The sequence below is a fragment of the Pongo pygmaeus genome, chromosome X, assembly GCF_028885625.2.
Source record: "Pongo pygmaeus isolate AG05252 chromosome X, NHGRI_mPonPyg2-v2.0_pri, whole genome shotgun sequence".
Taxonomy (NCBI): Eukaryota; Metazoa; Chordata; class Mammalia; order Primates; family Hominidae; genus Pongo; species Pongo pygmaeus.
The window spans coordinates 158,722,634-158,739,740 of record NC_072396.2 but is presented as its reverse complement, the minus strand read 5'-3'; the positions used below and the strand labels follow the sequence as shown (position 1 = coordinate 158,739,740).

The window sequence follows — 17,107 nt, the reverse complement described above, 5'->3', positions numbered from 1 at the left end:
TCTCAAAGTAAAATAAAAAGACATTTCTATTTTATTTCCGGATGTGATTTTCCAGCAGGCAAATAAATACAATGGGGAGAGGGGGAAGGAGGGGGATCCTTATAAATTAGAAACAATCCCAGGTGGGGGGAAGGTGGGCGGGCTGGCAGGGGAGGTGGCAGGCAGGGAGCCCACTGCTGGGCACAGTGCCTGGCTTTGCACCCTGTGCCCCCAGGCTCTGCCGGCTCCCCTCAGTGGCTGGCTCGGTTCCGGGGTCATAAGGCACTGCGGTGGTGGTGGATCCGGCTTGCTGCTGTCTGAGCCCAGAGCTCACAGGTCAGTCACTTTGTTCTCCACCAGGGCGGCGACCTGCTGCAGGCGGCAGGCCAGCTGCAGCTTCTGGCCCACAGGGTCCTCCTCCAGGGCACTGATAATCTGCCCGGGCAGAGGAGGGTGCCTGTCTGAGCCTGCCCCTCTGCCTGCTGGCCCAGGGCCACCCACCCTGCTTCCATCTCCGCAGGAGCCTCGGGATCCAGTGGGGGCTGCCTGGGGTCTCCCTGGGGAATTGGAATGAAAGCCGAGTCCCTTCCCCAGCCTGGGTCCCGCCAGCATGGGCTGGCACCCCTGCTCCCCCGGGAGGGTCCACGGGCCTCCCGCTCCACTGCGCCTCCCCTCCGGAGCACCCTGGGCCTCACCTGATCGTAGTACCTGTGGATGTGGTTGTAGAGTTCTTGCAGAGCCTCCAGACAGTGGGGAGCAGAAGTGTAGTTCTGGGGGCACCACGTGGAGGGGGGCAGTGAGGTCCCAGCCTGGTCCTCAAGCCCCAAGTCTCCCCACTCTGCTCTGCTAGTCTTTCCACCCACATGTAGACAGGCGCACCCCCCGGGCCATGCCTCACCCCGGAGAGCTCAGCCAGGGCAGAGTTCATCTCCTGGTAGCTCGCCGGAGAGCTCTGGCGAATGTCCGCATAGTATCTGGAGGAGCAGACTGAGTTAGGCGTGGGGCAGCCCCCATCCCCGCAGCCCCGATGCCTCTGACACCCACCTCTCCACCATCTGCTTGTAGCGTGGGATCTCCCGGGCGTAGAGCAGTTTGTTCACTGGGGAATCCTGCTCCGGAGGGAGGGGAGGCACTAGGCATGAGCTAGGAGGTGAAGGCGCCCCCATGATGCTGCCACTGCCCACCCAAAGGTCCGTGCAGAGCCCTCTAGGCTTCCCCCATAAGCCTTTCCTCCTCAAGTCCCTGCCAGCTGCTGCTGCTGGCACTGCTCTCACCCGGCCCACTTTGTGCTCCGAGGTGGTACAGGAGTCAATGAAGGTCTGGGCGATGACAGCAAGGATGGCGTCCACATTGTCCGACACCCGCACATCAAAGATGAGCTGTGGGTTCTTCAAGGCATTCACCCAGAACCGCAGCAGCAGACTGGGGGCGCAGGGCAGGCGTGGGCGTGAGGCCCTGGCCTGCCATTGTGATCTCCGCCCCATGAACTCCAGCCTACTGGCAACACACTCGGGGCCAGGGGCCGCTGGAAGCTGGCCTGGTGGCCCAGGTGACCTGGGCCCTAGATCTTCCTGTAAGTTCCAGAAACCCCAGGTGGGGGCATCCACCCTGGGAATGTCCTGGTCCCTCTGGGACTCAGTGGACCATGTGCACAGCAGGGGTGCGGCAGCAGGAAAGGCACCTGTTAGTCTTCCAGATGTGCAGGGTCCCTGGGTCCTCGATGCCGTGCTTCTCTGCTAGCTCATCCAGAAGGTCAAACAGGTACTTGACGGCGATGGGGATGGGCCGGTTCACACTGAGAATGGCCTGGAAGGTGTCGTCCACAAACTTCTGCAGCGTGCCCTGCGAGGCAAGGGATAAGGGCCGTGTGGACGGCAGGGTGTGGGGGCCGTCCACGTCTGAGGCTGCCCCTGCTCCTCCCACACCCTGGCTTGGTCGGGGTCCCTGGCTGAGCCTCCTCTCAGGCCCAGCCGCCCAGGCCGCACCAACCTTCATGGACAGCAGACGGGTGAGGTAGATTTCCGGAATGGCCTTGGCCCTTGCTGGCTCCCGCTCCCGTAGGCTGCTGCACCGCACCTTGGTCCCTTCTGGCTCCTCGGTGGCTTTCACCAGGTGCCAGAGGCACACCCCCCCTTCCTCGCCATCCTCCAGCGTGGGGATGTCTGAGGGCACAGGAGCCTGGCTTCAGGGCTATACCCCCTGCCCCTGGCCTGGGATGCCCAGTCCACTCCCCCGACAAGGTGGGGCAGGGTGGGGACTGGAAGAAAGGAAGGAGAGATGGGCAGAAGATCTCGGTGGGGTGGGGAATGAAGCTGAGGCAGATGCGTGGCCAGGAGTTCTGCCTTCCCAACCTGGACTCCAGTGGCCCCAGGTCAGGGCCGACCCTGAGGGACTCACTCTCTCCCAAGGGGCACCTCTGGGCCAGGCTCTGGGAGATGGTGCTGCCACTGTGCAGCTGAGGGACGAGCCCCACTGTTGCTCCATTGGGGACCTGGCAGAGATGGGGAGCAGAGGCTGTGCTGATCCCTAGCCAGGCGCCTACACCGACCCCACCCTGCCCTGCCTCACCCTTCCCCGCCCCATCCCCGCCCTGCCCCGCCCCTCCCCTCCCCGCCCCGCCCCAGCCCCGCCCCGCCCCGCCCCAGCCCCGCCCTGCCCTGCCTCGCCTCGCCACGCCACTGCTCACACCTTGTAGTGCTGCAAGGTGTTGAGTCTCTTCCAGTGGTTTTGGGTCACGGAGGTCAAGTCTTCATCCGATAGGGTCAGGTGACCAGCCAGGCCCGAGCGCCACTCTGGAGGGAGTCAGGGAAGCAGATAGTCTACAGCCTGCTCTCCATGCCCCACATTCATAGTAAGACACAGCTGAGAGGCTCCCGGTGCCGGAGGGGTAGGGAAGGGTCCTTGGGGTGGGTGGGCAGGGCTGGCTCTCTCACCAAGGTCTAGGGCATGCACTGAGGGCCTCTGGGAGAAGGGGGTGCCCTTGTAGACTTGGTCCAACACCTTCTCCTTGACCTGGGTGATGGTGTCCGTGTCGAGCACCCGGGCTGGCACGTGCTGCATCTCGCTGCTGCCTGCGGCCCCGCCAGCCCCGGGCCCCACCAGCACCATCAGCGTCAGGGGCTGGAACTCCACGTCCTCCCGCAGCAAGCGGCTATCATTCAGGGTCCGTTTGGCCTTGCCTGTCACGGCATCCACGGGGCCTTTGTCCACCTGGTACTGGATGGCCCGGAAGAGCATGTACAGTGGCTCACCAGCCACCTCCTGCATTGCCAAGATGAGCCAGCATCAGCCAAGCGAGGGGGGATCGATGACAGCCCTTCTCGCCTCTGCCTCGCCTCCAGCCCCGGAGAGGGTTCAAAGTCCTTCCGTTTCCAAAGCCGCCCTTGCCGGGCCTTGGTCAGGTAGGGCGCAGGCAGCAGCCCCCTCATGGCAAGAGGGGAGGAGTCTGCCACTCAGGGCTGGGGGCAGGCGGGACAGTGCCCCTCACCCTCAGGAAGGCGTACAGGCAGATGGACAGCCAGTTGGTGAGCAGTTTCTCCACCATGGTCTCTGTCCTGCGGGGAGCCGGCCACAGGGTCAGGCCTTTGTGCCTGTGTCCCTGCTGAGGACATCTCACTTTCCTTCCCTCCACCTGCTGGGGCTTCCTGGCCCCACCCGCCCCTGGACAGAGCCCGCCCAGGATGCGATGGGGGCAGGTCTGTGGCAAGCCCGCATCCCCGCCACTGGGTCCAGGTCAAGGCCAACCTGCGTAGCATGAGCTTGGGGTTCCTGTGCACGTAATGGGCCGCTAGGTCACCCAGCAGGGTCCTCATGATGTCAGTCAGGTACTCCAGCTTGCCATGTAGTGCTAGCGACAGCAGCGAAGCCACGTGGCAGCGATCCCTCTGGGAAAAGCTGGGCTGCTCCTCCAGGGTATGGATGAGCTGGGCAGGGGTCGGAGGCTCATCCCGGGAAGTCCCACTCCTCCCCCACCTTTGTCTCAGGCCAGTAGTTCCCCAGCCCCACCTCCTTGCCCACCGGGGACTCCCGCCATGCAGCCCTCACCGTGAGGAGGAAGAGCTTGCTGTTGAGCAGGTTGGAGAGCTGTGTGAGGCCCTGGCACACAGTGGCACAGCGGCCGTCCTCCCCTGGCCCCTCAGGCTTGGGCTGCAGCGGGCAACCGCCATGGCCAGGGAAGAAGGCGCGCTCGGCATAGGTGCGGTAGTCCAGGAAGGGGATCCCGCTGGCCTCCAGGTCGCTGCTGAGGTCGGTCATCTCCGTCATGAGGTCTGCGGGCCAGGAGGCGCCGAGGTGTGAGTTCAGGCCTCGTGGGCACCCTGTCCCCCCTGCCTCCGCACCCACCTGTGAACTCCTTGCGGCACTGGTCTCCCACTCCGGTCTCCAGGCTCTCCAGCTGCAGTAGCACCTTCTGGTAGTCCCGCAGGGCCTGCTTGCTCTTGTGCCTGCAGCCCGGGGCCAGCATCAGCCAGGGCCACGGCCAGGCTAGCCGCCTGCCAGGGCACCCTTGCCAATGGCGAGGAGGGAAGTGTGCTGGGGGTGGGCGGGTCTCACCTGTACATGAGGGTGAGGAGGAGCACGGCGGCGATCAGCACTGCAGCACCCATGCCCACGCCTGCCTGGGCCTCCACGGGAAAGGCAGACAGCAGGGGTTCAGCCTCGTACTGCACAGGGCCCAGAGCCAGCTGCACATTGCCCATCTGCACCTGGGGGGGCACGGCTCCTGAGTGCATGCCGGCGGCACCCGGTCCACCTGCCCACCCAGGGCACAGACTCACCACGAACTGTGGCAGGCCGGAGCCATTGGCAGGCTGCGGAGCGTGCGCAGGCGGCTCGCAGTACAGGTGGTTGCGCGTGAGCGTCTTCACCAGGCACTCGCCGCGGCCGATGTGCACGCGCACCTCCTCCTTGCTGATGCCCAGGTTGAGGCCCTCGCCCTGGGACACACATGGGAGCCTAAGCCGCTGGCCCCCACAGAGGCGGCCTGAGCGCCCTGGCGGGGCAGGGTTGAAGGTGGCCCTCACCTCCACATCCAGGACATGGCCTGGCTTGAGGCGATAGGGGCGGGCAGGCCCCTCGCGGCTGAGGGGTGCCAGGCGGGGGTTGGGCTGGTACAGGAAGCCCTGGCCCCCACTGGCGCTGGCGAAGTCCACTTGCACGTTGTCCAGGATGAAGAAGACCCGCTGCGGGCGGGCTCTGTCTGGCACAGCAGGGCTCCGGCACAGGAGGAGGCTGGACGAGTTGACGGAGCAGACAGTGGAGCACTGTGGGGCATTCAGGGCCGACCGCAGATGGAGTGAGCTGGGCTCCACTATGCGCTGCTAGGGGCATGGTGGCCTGCCCTCCCCCTCCCCACTGGGCATGGGCATGGTCGGGGACAGCCCTGTCGCCTGCTGGTGAGGGGCTCACCTGCAGCAGCCCCCCACCAAGCTGGATACAAGCCTGGGGGTCCGCAGCAGGGGCTCCACAGCTCCTCCTTGGCTGTGAGTCCTGGGGCTGGGCCCTGGAAGCCTGCACCTCTGTGTCAGCCTCCAGCCACACAGACAGCAGGGGCCGCTGCACCACGTCTAGGCCGGTGCCCCTGACACGGATCAGTCGCCCACCCCTGTACCAGGATGGCAGTCGGGTGTGGGCAGGCGGTGGGCAACACAGCCCAGCCCCCATCCCACCTTCCCTCCTTCCTGGTGCACAGGCTGGCCTGTGGGCTGATCCTCACCCCCGGAAGCTGGCACTGGGCTCCGCTGCTACAAGCCGGGGGTTGGCGGTGTAGCGGAAGGGGCTGGCGAGCAGTGTGCGCTGGGCATGGCCAAAGACCACAAGGACTGCTGCTTCTCCTGGGACAGCCTGGGGCCTGGTGCGGCACACGATGGCTTCCGGACACACTGGCTCCAGGCTGCAGGATGGGTAGTGGGGTCTCTCATCTCGGCTCTAACTACCGCCCCTCTACCCGAGCCCTGGCCCAACCCCCGTAGGAGAAGCCCTACTTTGCCTGCCTTGACAAGGGCAGGGACCACTGGGGGTGGCCACAGCAACCACTTCTCTGAATGTACCACCCCCACTGTGTAGAAAGGACGCTGAGGCCTATGGGAGTGCCCACCACCCGACGGCAGCCAGGCCGGGACTCACATGGGACAGGGTTGGCCACCCACGAAGGCACTGGTGTTGCCACCTGTCTGGAGGTGCTGACCTCGGATGGTGAGCTGGGTGCCCCCTGCCTGGGGGCCCCAGTGAGGACTCAGGCTCAGCAGGACAGGGTCCTGGGGAACAGCGCGGGCTGGGTAGGCACGGCAGCCCAGCCTGGCCCTTTCACCCCCCTGGGCCATGCCCAAGGCCCTCCGGTTCTGAAGCGCAGGTCATCTCTGGGCTTCACCTCCTGGGGCCAAAGTGGACCACGCCCTCCTTCCTGAGGCCACTGCACACTGGCCACCGTCCTCCCACCCACCCCTGCCGCATGGGGAGTAGGAGTGGGGCTCTTTCATCCTCACTGCCACTCTGTCCCCCTTGGGACAGCCTCCTCCCCACCACAGCTTACAGCCCCCAGACCTGGAGCTCTAAACTCTCAAATCCAGTTGCCTCTTTGGGCAGAACCCACCCCTGCCCCCACTGCTCCTGTCCCAGGCTTCCCACCCGGGAAACGGTGCCACCAAGTGCCCAGGGCAACAGGTCCCGAGAGCTTCGTGCCCCAGACTGGCCTGGCTGCCCACCTCCACTCACGTGCCATGGCTTCCCTCCTAGGCATGCAGCGGTGCTTCCTGCTCCCGGCAGAGCCAGCTTGACATCCTCATTAGGCGCCTGTCCTTCCTGGCCCTCCCTCGTACCCTCCCCTGTGTAGGGTGCACCTGGGAGGCCACTGACCTGGTAGGTGAAGTGCTGGCTTGAGATGCCTGGTGGCTGGCTCTTAATGGCCACCCGGACGGGCCCAGTGGTGCCATTGGGGGCAGGAGATGTCACACACACAATCCTGGAAAGCGGAGGCCTGGGAGCTGCTCAGGGCCCAGGGACGCAGGGGACAGCCCACCAGCTGCTACCGAGCGCACCTTCTCCACCCCTCCCCTGACCGAGTGCCCCAGGTTTCTTGGCCACAGGCCTTCCTTATCTCTGGGTGGCCATCTCTGAGGGCCTCCCCACCCATCCTCACCCCTCCAAGTGCCTCACCGGGCCGAGGTGCGGTAGAGAGAGGGCTCAGGGTTGCAGGGCCGGCTGGCCACGCTCACGGCGTACTGCACGTCGGCGAAGGCCCGGCCCAGGTTGGAGCCCAGGATGGTGAGGGCCAAGCCTCCCTCAGGGGGACCGGTCAGGGGCTCGACCTGCAGCAGGCAAATGATGGCAGATGGGATCCCCCGCACCCACACTCCACTCTGCAGTGCTGGGTGCCCGGCCAGCCAACCAGCCCAGCCAGGCCGAGCTGCTGGGGTTTGGGGGCCTGGGGCAGGGCTGGTCTGATCGCGGAGGACAGGACAGTATGCGGCAGGAGAAGTGGCCCACTGGGCTGTGGGGGCCCGTCAGGAGACTCACTGCATCAATGCTGGGCGCAGGACACAGCAGCTCCACAGCCCCCGGTGGGCACAAGGGCCCATAGCGACAGGCAGGCTGGCCGTCAGCACACCACAGGCAGCCCAGGCTCCTGTTGGCCGCTTGGCAGTGGCTGCAGTCGGGGTGGCCCATGGCGCAGTCGTACAGGATCACTAGGGAAGGTCAGGCAGTGTGCTGAGCGCCTCCTGTCTGCCACCCACCCTGCCCCGCCTGCCTGGCTGCCCTCAGGCTCACCATAAAGAGCATGGGCGTTGTCCAGCCTCTGGGCCTCACCCTGGGTGACGTAGATGGGCACTGGGAGCTCCCGCTGGGACATGGAGGGGTAAAACTGTGGGCAGAGTATGGGGTCAGGCTGGGTGCCCACTCAGGGCACCTCTGACTCCTGTCTCCTCTGGGCCACCCCCCAGAATGAATGTGATCGTTCCCTGCCTCTCCCCCCAAGACTGGAGCCCACGGACAGAGGCTATGGGCCCCAAGCAGGCTCTCCACAAAGATGGCAGACCCCTGAGGGTCTACAGAAGCTTGGGGGCAAGAGGGTTTGGAGGGCGGCCACTCACCTGGTGGGCCTGGCAGTGGATGAGGCCTGAATCCCCTGCTGTCTCCTCCAGGGTGGCCGGCAGTCCCCGAAGTTCTCCAGGCAGCTCCAGCCAGCAGTGGAAGGAGGCAGGCAGGCCCTGGGGAAGGACGCTGTCAGGAGCGTGGACACGCTGTTGGCAGACTCCACTGCACTGCCCCCTTCCCTCCTGACAGCTCACTCGGAAATGTTGAAGGTTCCGCACACGTAGGACCAAATGGCTCTCCCAGCCCACAGGCACCAGGTGGGGACCTGCCAGGCCTTCGACCTGTGGGCAAGCCCCTGGGCCACGCACCCGGACGTCCTCCTGGGAAAACAAGAGCCCTCAGCCCTTCAGAACTCAAAGGGCCTACTGCTGGGCGGGTCTGGGAAGGGTGGAGAAGGGACAGCCCTGTCTCTGCCCGAAGTTCGGGCCCACCCACCTCCTGGGCGCTGTAGATGGTCCTCTCGCCCTCTGGGCAGTGCTCTCCGTACACGCAGTGGCTACTCTGGGGGCACCAGTGACACCGCCAGATGCTGCCCACGCAAGCGCGACACCTAGAGGGGCAGGGCGGCTGCTCAACTGAGTGCCCTCTGGGGTCGCCACCCCTACCCCAGGAGGCAGGCCCAGGGACTCACGGGGCAGCCGCCTCCAAGGCTTGGACGGCACTGCAGTCATAAAAGGAGAAGTTGGTGGCAGCTACAGCCACGTCCTCGAACATCAGGGCCAGGGGCACAGTGACGTGGTCTGGGAGGGGACAGTGGGGGCAGGACAGGTCAGGTAGCTCATTACCCCTCCAGCTTCCACCCCAGCCCCCTACCCCATGGGCCACTCACCTGTGCCTGGAGGGTTAAGTGGCACCTGGTCTTGGGGAGGGGTGACACAGGCCACGTGGGGCCCTTCTACATGAGCCAAGCTGTCATAGTCCCCGAACGCACAATGGAAGTATTCATCTGCATCCAGGATGGGCAGCCGGGGGACGGACAAAGTGACCTGGGATGCAGCAGGGAGAAACCGGGAGATGGAGCCAGAGCAGAGGGGGCGGCCACTGCTGGGGGTGGCAGCAGAGGCTATGGGAGAGGAAGGAGGACGGGAGGCAGGCGGGGTTTGTGCTCCAGGCAGTGGTCATGCTGCCCAGAGGGCCCAGTGGTGGTGGGCGGCTTACCTGGCCCTGCTCCTGGCGGGGATGGTGGCCCGGCAGCAGGCTCTGGATGTGCAGGCAGTGGCTGTCCTCATAGCTCCACAGCCACTGGTTCGGCTGGCCCGCCCGCCTGCACTGGCCCTTCTGGGTACACCTGCCAGGCAGGGGACCATCAGGTCACCGTGGGGGTCCTAGACTCCAAGGATGACCGGCAACAGGGGGCTGGGGAGGCTGGCCCAGCTGGAGTGCAGTGGGGTGCAATGAGCAGGAGGCGTGAAGGGGACTGTGCCCAGAGAGAAAGGGGCCAAGCAGGCAGGGCCTCATGGCCAAGGCGTGGGCTCCAGCCCTAAGAGGCAGCTGCGGCTGGGCTGAGGGACGCACAGTGACTCAGGGCTGCCTTAAAGGATTCCTGGGGCTGCCGTGTGGAGCACCGGCTGGAGGATAGCTGTGTGGGGGTTCTGGACCCTGGCTGGGGCTGCTGGGATGAGGAGCCCACAGGCTGGGTGGTGTCGGAAAAGGCGGGTGCCAACCAGATTCATGGCTCCGTGAGATGGGGCAGGATGGGTGACCTCCGTGGTGGCCCCGAGTCTCTCCAACAAGCAGGGTTGGCCTCCTGGCATGCCTAGGGCTGCTTCCAGGGGCAGCCTCCTGGCACACACCACCTGTTGGCCCAAGCCTAGGCACAGGCCCCGTGCTCACCTGCCCTGGAGGACACACCAGCCACACAGTGGGTCCTGGGCCTGGAGGCAGCTGGCACAGTCAGGGAACTGGGGGCAGGCTGCCACAGGTATCCGGTCCACCTGGAGGGGCAGCAGAGCAGAGAGGCAATGGGCACGAGACTCGGGCCGTGTGTGCTGGCCCCTTCAGCCCCAGGATGGCCCTCACCTGGTGAGCAGTCAGGACATAGAGGTGACTGCCACTGCTGTCCAGCAGCAGGTCTGGGCTGATGGCTGAGCCTGGAGGCCCCACTTGCTGGGAGTGGTAAACCTGGCCCTGGGAGCCGTGGAGAAAGACCTGAGTGGGGGGACAAGGACGAGGCTGGGCCAGATGGCCAAAGGTTGCCTGTTCTAGGGACATGCCCTCCTCCCAGTGGGGGCTCCTTTTTAGAGCCAGTTCCCCTTCCTGCCGGGCCATCGAGGGAGGACACATCGCTTCCCCCACTCAGCACCCTCAGGCCTAGGACACTCTCCAGGGAACCATGACACCGGGGCAGCAGCGGCAGCCTGGGTGAGGCCCCGTGTACCAGGGACAGTTCTGCCAGGTGGGAGGGCAGCTATGGGGACACAGGAAGGTCACCAGGAGGCACCACACCCTGCCCACCTCACCAGCTGGTGAAGGCCGGGATGCAGGGGGCAGCGCCCAGCCAGCAGTCACTGTGTGGCAAAGTCCCCTGACCCAACCGTGGGATGCGGGCTAAGAGGTGGAGGTTGCTGGGGGCTTTCCTGAGCCTCTGTGGCCAGGGGCACACCCAGCCGGACAGCAAGTCTGCGCCCTCACCTTGTGCAGCTGGCCCTGGGTGTCCCCCAGGAAGGCTATCATGTGCCCGTCTGCCTGGAGGGCTGCCACGGCGCTGACCGGCTGCCCGAGCTTCAGCAGAGGCTGGACCTCCAAGGGCTGGCGGCCAGCAATGGGGCTGGGGGTGTGCTCGTCGCCGCAGGGGTATGACTCGGGGGAGTCCTACATGGCAGGGAGTGGAGAATCAACCCCCGGAAGAGGGCAGAGAGGCAGTCAGGGGGGATACCCAGGCTGCCAGCGGGAGGAGAGCACCCTGGGATGACCCCAAGGCCCAGCAATCAGGGCCGAAGGGCCAGGGCACCCGGCAAGCTCATAGCATCCAGAGGGAGAAAGGCAGAAAGAAACGGGTGGAGAGCAGGCAGGAGACCTGGAGACTCATCTGACCCCTGGCTGAGAGGTTGGCTGGCACTTCCCATGGGCGGGCACCCCTGCCCAGTGCTGAAAGATGCCAGCCATCCACAGAGAGAGGGGGGATGGAAGGGCGTGCCACTCACAAGGGGCAGAGTGACGCAGCGCGACGTGACGCCGTACTCCACGGTGGCTTCCTCTGCGCCGCTGGGGCCCCGGCCGCCCGCCGTGTAGCAAAGTCTCCGGGCCTGCTCCATGCTGGCACCCAGCTCCGCCATGGGGAAGGCGCAGAGCGCCGCCTGCGTGCCCCTTGGGCCCGCGGCAAACGCCCCTAGCAAGGTGCCCGGGGCAAGGAAGGCGGCCTGGATGAGGCCCTGGCCCTGGCAGGCAAGGGGGACCTCCACGTAGGAGTACAGGTTGGTGTCCCCCAGGCAGACTCGGGCCACGTAGGAGCGGTACTCAGCCTGGGCCCGGGCCCCACGGCGGCGGAACACAAAGTAGGCGGAGCGGGCGTCGGCAAAGGCCCCCACGTAGCTGTTGTTGTAGTCGGAGAAGTCGCCCACCACCAGGCGGCCCAGGCCCTCGCTGGAGAAGGGCTGAGACCCGGCCAGCTGGCGGATGGCCAGGGGTGGCACCCCTGCTGACAGCTTGCCCGCCAGGCCTCTGGCCACAAGCAGGAGGTCCCGGCCGGGCAAGGGCACCACCAGCCCCACCGTGGCCACTCCCGGGGTATTGGCAGCCACAAACTGCCCGTCACCAGGGTCCTCAGCCTGGTACAGCACCTCGGCCACATCCCCAAGGCGCCGTGTCTCACACACGCCCTGCCGCACCTGCCCGCAGGCCACCAGCTCCTGGGCACGGCTGCTCACCAGCAGCAGCTGGTTGGCATTGTCAGTGAGCTGGGCCTGTGGGCACTCGGCTGGGTCACGGAAGGGCACGCAGTCAGGGCTGTCGATGACAGGGCCAGTGACAGCCACGGCCTCGAGCTGCAGCTCGGGGCCGAGCTGGAAGAGGTGGTTCACTGCGCCGACATAGAGTGTGCCTCGGCCAGGTGCCAGTGCCAAGTGGTTGAGAGTGGTATTAGGTGCGGAGAAGCGATGGGCCCCTGTCAAGGGCAGTGGTGGTGAGGACAGCAGCAGCAGGAGGAGGCAGAGGCCGAAGGGAGGCCAGTGAGCCATCACGGGGGCCTGTGAGACGGCACAGGTCAGGGCAGTGGGAGCGCGGAGCAGAGGAAGGTGCAAGGTGGGGTGGAGAGAGGCCAGAGTGCTCAGGGCCCGGGAGGGAGGGAGGGAGGCAGAGAGATGGAGAATGAGAGAGAGTGAGCGGAGACGAGGAGACAGAGGGGGCACAGAGAGAGGAAGACATAAGGAGGGACAAAGACAGTGTCCAAGAGCTGGAGCAAGAGGCAGGGAGGGGTGCATGCATGCACGCACAAGCACACAAGGAGAGAATTCTTTCATCTCCTACTTTATATGCATGTAGATTGTTGAAGGGGGGCAGGTCCTGGAAAGCCGCAAGAGCTAACAGAGGGACTGTGAGTTACAGAGGGGGCAGGGATGGAGACAGGGCAGGGGAGGGAGGGAGGCCGCGGGAGCTGGAAGGCTGGCGGAAGCTGTGTCACAGCGTGCCCCTGCGCCCGCCACCCAGACAAGAGAGATCTAAGTAGGGTGAGAGGAGTGAGGCCACCGTGTGCCCCAAGGGACCAGACGGGGAGAGAAAACCTGCCCTGGGCAGCCAGGGCCGGCTGCAAGGAGGAACCCTCCCCAGCTGGGGGAAAGAGCCAGGCAGCCGCGGGCTGAGCAAGGAGCAAGTCAGTGAGGAGCCGGGGTCAGCTCCATGCTGGCCTGCTCCATGCTGGCGCCCAGCTCCAGGGCGAGGAAGCACTGGGGCAAGGCAGCGGGGGTGCTGGGAGAAGCCAGGGGTGCCAAGAGACAACACAGGCTGCAGGGGTGCGGGGAGGCCTGCTCCTGCCCCATGGGCCCCAGCAGTTTGGGTCTCTCGGGGCCTGGCACAGGGGGCCTCAGTGTGGGAGTGTCCCGGGAGAAGAGCAGACCAGGAGCTGGCCGGGGGAGGGGTCAGGGAAGGGGCAGGGAGGTGTGCCAGACTGGAGATGGTTCCTGGGTGTGCCTGGTGGGACCCCGGGGCTGAGCCCCTGAGGGTGAGAGGTGAGAGCAGCCCCTGCTGTGGCCCCTCCTGCCCTCCACAGAGAGATGCTGCCCTGGGTGTGTGGTCACATGCTGACCAGGAGTGGGGCCGCTGGGACGCGGGGCAGAGCAGCGCCTGGAGGAAGGCCCAGGAGCCCCTTATCTCAGGAACACAGGCAGGAAGAGCACGGACATTTCCTGCGGACCCCGGGCTATCTGGGGCAGTGTCTGCCGTGAGGGAGGCTGCAGCCTGTATGTCCTGGGCCTGGCCACAGCCATCCTGCCCTACCCTGCCCCTCCCAGGAACATTTTTGGGGACACCGGGCCTGGGCACTTACCATGAAGTGGTGCAGCAGAGGGGTCTCCTGGGTGGAGTGGCACATACGCTCAGTTCAGCTGCCCCAGGGCAGTGGCGATGGGCATGAGATGGCTGTGGGGGGGCATTGTCCTGAGTGGGAGGGAGACAGTCGAGGCTCAGCCCCATTCGAGCTGGCCTGGGGAAGGAGGGGCGGCGGTGGGGGTGGTGCCCAGGGCCTGGCGACCGGGCTCCCTCACAGCTGGCAGCTTTGTCAATAGTGGCCAGGCCAAGGCAGCCCTGCCTCCACCACAACAATGTTCCCTCTGTCCAGAGGCCAGGCCAGGGCCCCACTCGCTAGTGCTGTCACCCCCACTGGGCTGTTCTGGACAGGGGGCTTCTTGCCACTTCCCACCCTCAGGGAGCCACCCCCGGGATCCGGGGACAAAGGGCCGGGGTTTCCTCCAGCTAGCCCTCCCCCTCTGGCCCTGCAACCCCTGTGTCACTAAGCATGCCCCTCCCTGACTCCCCGGGTCCCTGTGAAGGGCACGGGGTGGGCCTCGGAGCCCCTGCAAATGCTGGCTGGTAGCCTTGGGGCCTGGGTGAAGTGCCAATCCTGGCCCTCAATGCCTGCCTTTGTCCAAAAGATCTTCCTCCACACCCCCAGCCCAGCCCTGCCCCTGGGGACTGGTGAAGTGGTGCCAGGTACAGCATGGTGGCAGTGAGCAGGACCACGGGAGGAGGCTGCTTGAGATGGGCTGAGGCAGAGGGTCCACAGGCCGGGGCTGTCCACCCCACCCTCTGAAGCACCATCCTGCCGGCCTAGATGCCGTCCATGCAGGGGATGGGGAAGAGAGGGGCACCTAGCAGCTAGCCCCCTTGTCACCCTCACAGGCCACCCTGGCCAGTGGCACAGGAGCAGGTGCACTGGGGATGGGGTCTCTGCCTCCCCCACAGCACGGCAGCAGTAGGCTCCAGGGCAAGGTGGCAGTGGGCTGCTGCCACCTGGCTGGGCCAGTTGGGTGGCTGTGGGGGTGGGGAGCCAGGCGGGCAGCCTCTCTACCCTGTACCCTGCCCAAGGCTGGCGCTGGCTTCCCCATTTCGGGGAAGAAACATGGTTCCCCACCTCCTAACCCCAGGGCTACCGCTTGGGGGACACCGTGCTCCCAGACACCTAGTGCCGTCGTCAGGCTGGGCCGACACCCGAGGGCTCTTGCCTGACCCCAGCCAGTTGGCCCTGAGACCCTAGCTTCTCCCTGGCCCAAGCACACCCTGATGCCTTGCCCTGAGGCCTGGTAGCCCCTGCACCCCAAGCCCAAGCCCAAGCCTGCCCCAGCTCTTGCCTACCTGGCGGGCCACCGGCGAGGGCCAAGTAGCAGCTGGCGGTGCCAGGAGCACGTCTCACAGAGCCCCAGCCTCCCTCCCCACAATGCAATCGTGCCCAGTCCGACTCATCCCAACAAGCCTGGCCAGGCAGCCCAGCCTCTCTCCGCCCGCCCCTTTGCCCAGTGGTGCAGGGCAGGGCGCTGCTGCCCTCTGCTGGCCGCAGCGGGCATGATGGAGTACTGACCGTGGGCACCTGGCAGGTGAGAGACGGCAGCGCCCTCCTATCGGGTGGGCATTCCATAACCCGGCACGAAGCACCTACTGGATGCCAGGCTTGGGCTTGGCGCTGGCACCATTCAGAAACAAACACAGGTTGGGAAACTGAGGCACGGGAGGTTAGGAAACTTGAATAAAGTCACACAGCTAGTATGTGGCAAGGCTGAGTCAACCACAGGGCCCCTTCACTTAACCGTCAGGCTACATGGCCTTGAACCATGAACCTTGGCAGGCGTTGGGCAGGAGATGGAGCTGAGGCCTACCCCAGGCCAGGCCTGCATGTGACATGCCCACATGGCGTTAAGGAAAAACCAGTGTTTCCCACCGACTGGAACACAAGGTTGGTCGAGGGCCATCTTCCAGGGTGTGGCGGAGGTCAGCAAATCAGGTGGGGTCTCTGTGGCCAGGCTTGAGAACTTGAACTTGCCTTGCCGTGGGCTACTGCAAGCTGGTGGCCCTGGGGAAGAGAATGTGGGGAGGCCTGGTCACGGGCATGGAGAGAGGCGGGTGTGTTCCAGAGGTGCTCTGGGGAGGCAGCATTCTGAAGACTGTGCGTTGGACCCAGGGCAGGAGGTGAAGGCAGGAGAATCCAGGGGACCCTGGGGCTTTTCTGCTGGGGCACTGTTCCCCCTGTGACAGGGCCATCCACAGAGGGGCCGGCGGAAGTGGGAGGACGGTAAGACTGAGGGGCCCGTGAGGGAGGAGGAAATGGCGATGGGTCTGGGGAGGCCTGGGGGTGAGAAGCTTGGCTCAGGTGACTGGAGCCCTGGGGGCGGCAGGGGTATAGGGCCAGGTGTTCGCCCTGGAGCTCAAAGACCCAGCAGACTCGGGGCATGGGTGCTTCCCTGAGCAGCTGTGTCATTCTTTCCAACCTGCATGGAGAGAAATGGGGCACAGAGGTGGGTGACTTGCCCAGGGCCACGACCTGACGTCGTTTCTTCAGAGTGCATTCCACGGAGATGGGATTTGAACCCAGGCATTCTGGCACGGGCCACGCTCTGGACCACTGGGCCCCAGATCCACAGCCTCTCACCTGCAGCCGCTGAGGATGTGGAGGCAAACCAGGCAGGCCCGTGGGAAGGACCACCAAAAAGCGAGTGAGCAGCCGGCGAGGGGTCTCTCCCCAACAGGAAGGCCAGGCGGCCTTGAAGGGGCCAGGGAGGGATCTAGAAGCTCCAGGAGGGGAGGCTTGGGGGAGCCAGCTGGCCTCTCTCTGTCTCCCTGTCCTTCCCCCCATGCCTACCCCAACACACACACACATGTCCTTGCTGGCCCCGGACGAAACAGACGCCTGCAATCTGGCATGGGGAATGGGTTTCTCCTTCCTTTCCACGGAAGAAAATAAATCAGGTTGGGCGTCGTGGCTCCCGCCTGTAATCCCAGCACTTTGGGAGCCCACTTGGGCCCAGGAGTTCTAGACCAGCATGGGCAACATAGTGAGACCCTCATCTCTACAAAAAAATTTAAAAATTAGCCAGGCATGGTGGTGCGAGCCTGTAGTCCCAGCTACTTGGGAGGCTGAGGTGGGAGGATCGCCTGAGCCTGGGAGTTGGTGCCTGCAGTGAGCCGTGATGGTGCCGTTGCACTCCAGCCTGGGTGACAGTGCAAGACTCTGCCTTTTAAAAAAAAAAAAGAAAGAAAGAAAGAAAAAAGAAAATAAATCCATCCACAGGCAGCACCATTTTCATAAGTATGTGTGTATATGGCCTGCAAATGCACCTTCTACGCTTTCTGAGCAGATAAGAGGCGTGGCTGTGGCAGCCCCTGGTCTGAAGCTGGTGTAACCAGAAAGGATCTAGGCTGGTTTGGGGAACCAGAACATCTTATGTCAGGGGAGTCGTGCTGGATGTATCCTGCAATTGCCGGGTCCCCTCACCAAGGGATGGGAAGGCAGCGTCAACTGATCTGGTGTCGTCTCCTTGCCGTGTGCCAGGCTTCTCAATGCTGGAAGGGGACTCGTTGGGTCAGTGGGACGTGGGCTTCACGTTTGCTGGGCTGA

General features: G+C 64.9%; 1 protein-coding gene across 11 annotated transcripts; it reads right to left on the bottom strand.

Annotated features, from left to right (window-relative positions):
* Positions 1–10: 10 nt before the first annotated feature.
* On the bottom strand, positions 11–14,948 carry PLXNB3 (plexin B3). 11 transcript variants are annotated; one of them, XM_054471267.2, is made up of 36 exons: positions 14,854–14,948; positions 13,550–13,659; positions 11,214–12,254; positions 10,702–10,881; positions 10,090–10,218; positions 9,904–10,004; positions 9,229–9,358; positions 8,900–9,056; positions 8,702–8,810; positions 8,506–8,620; positions 8,265–8,390; positions 8,067–8,183; positions 7,744–7,837; positions 7,492–7,661; positions 7,132–7,283; positions 6,832–6,937; positions 6,103–6,233; positions 5,693–5,869; positions 5,386–5,581; positions 5,001–5,240; positions 4,755–4,913; positions 4,531–4,682; positions 4,321–4,421; positions 4,024–4,247; positions 3,724–3,902; positions 3,467–3,533; positions 2,913–3,240; positions 2,668–2,771; positions 2,377–2,470; positions 1,969–2,141; positions 1,661–1,821; positions 1,254–1,401; positions 1,024–1,088; positions 878–953; positions 675–749; positions 11–414 (listed from the first exon to the last, which is right to left on the bottom strand). In XM_054471267.2, the coding sequence occupies exons 2-36, from the start codon at positions 13,592–13,594 to the stop codon at positions 310–312; spliced, it is 5,727 nt and encodes a 1,908-aa protein (XP_054327242.1). In that variant the 5' UTR covers positions 13,595–13,659; positions 14,854–14,948; the 3' UTR covers positions 11–309. The 11 variants fall into 11 exon arrangements, 10 of the variants coding, with proteins under 10 accessions (XP_054327242.1, XP_054327241.1, XP_054327244.1 ...); XM_054471266.2 differs by having other exon boundaries at positions 675–953; XM_054471269.2 differs by lacking the exon at positions 11,214–12,254.
* Between the last annotated feature and the right edge of the window lie 2,159 nt (positions 14,949–17,107).

Excerpts from the sequence above, each read along its gene's own strand:
- PLXNB3 (XM_054471261.2), bottom strand. The coding sequence starts at position 12,527 with ATGAAAGAATTCTCTCCTTGTGTGCTTGTGCGTGCATGCATGCACCCC. Across the intron at positions 5,582-5,692 it reads CCCAGTGCCAGCTTCCGGGG|GGGTGGGCGACTGATCCGTG; the intron begins GTGAGGATCAGC and ends ATCCTGGTACAG. Across the intron at positions 1,089-1,253 it reads CGGAGCACAAAGTGGGCCGG|GATTCCCCAGTGAACAAACT; the intron begins GTGAGAGCAGTG and ends CCTCCGGAGCAG.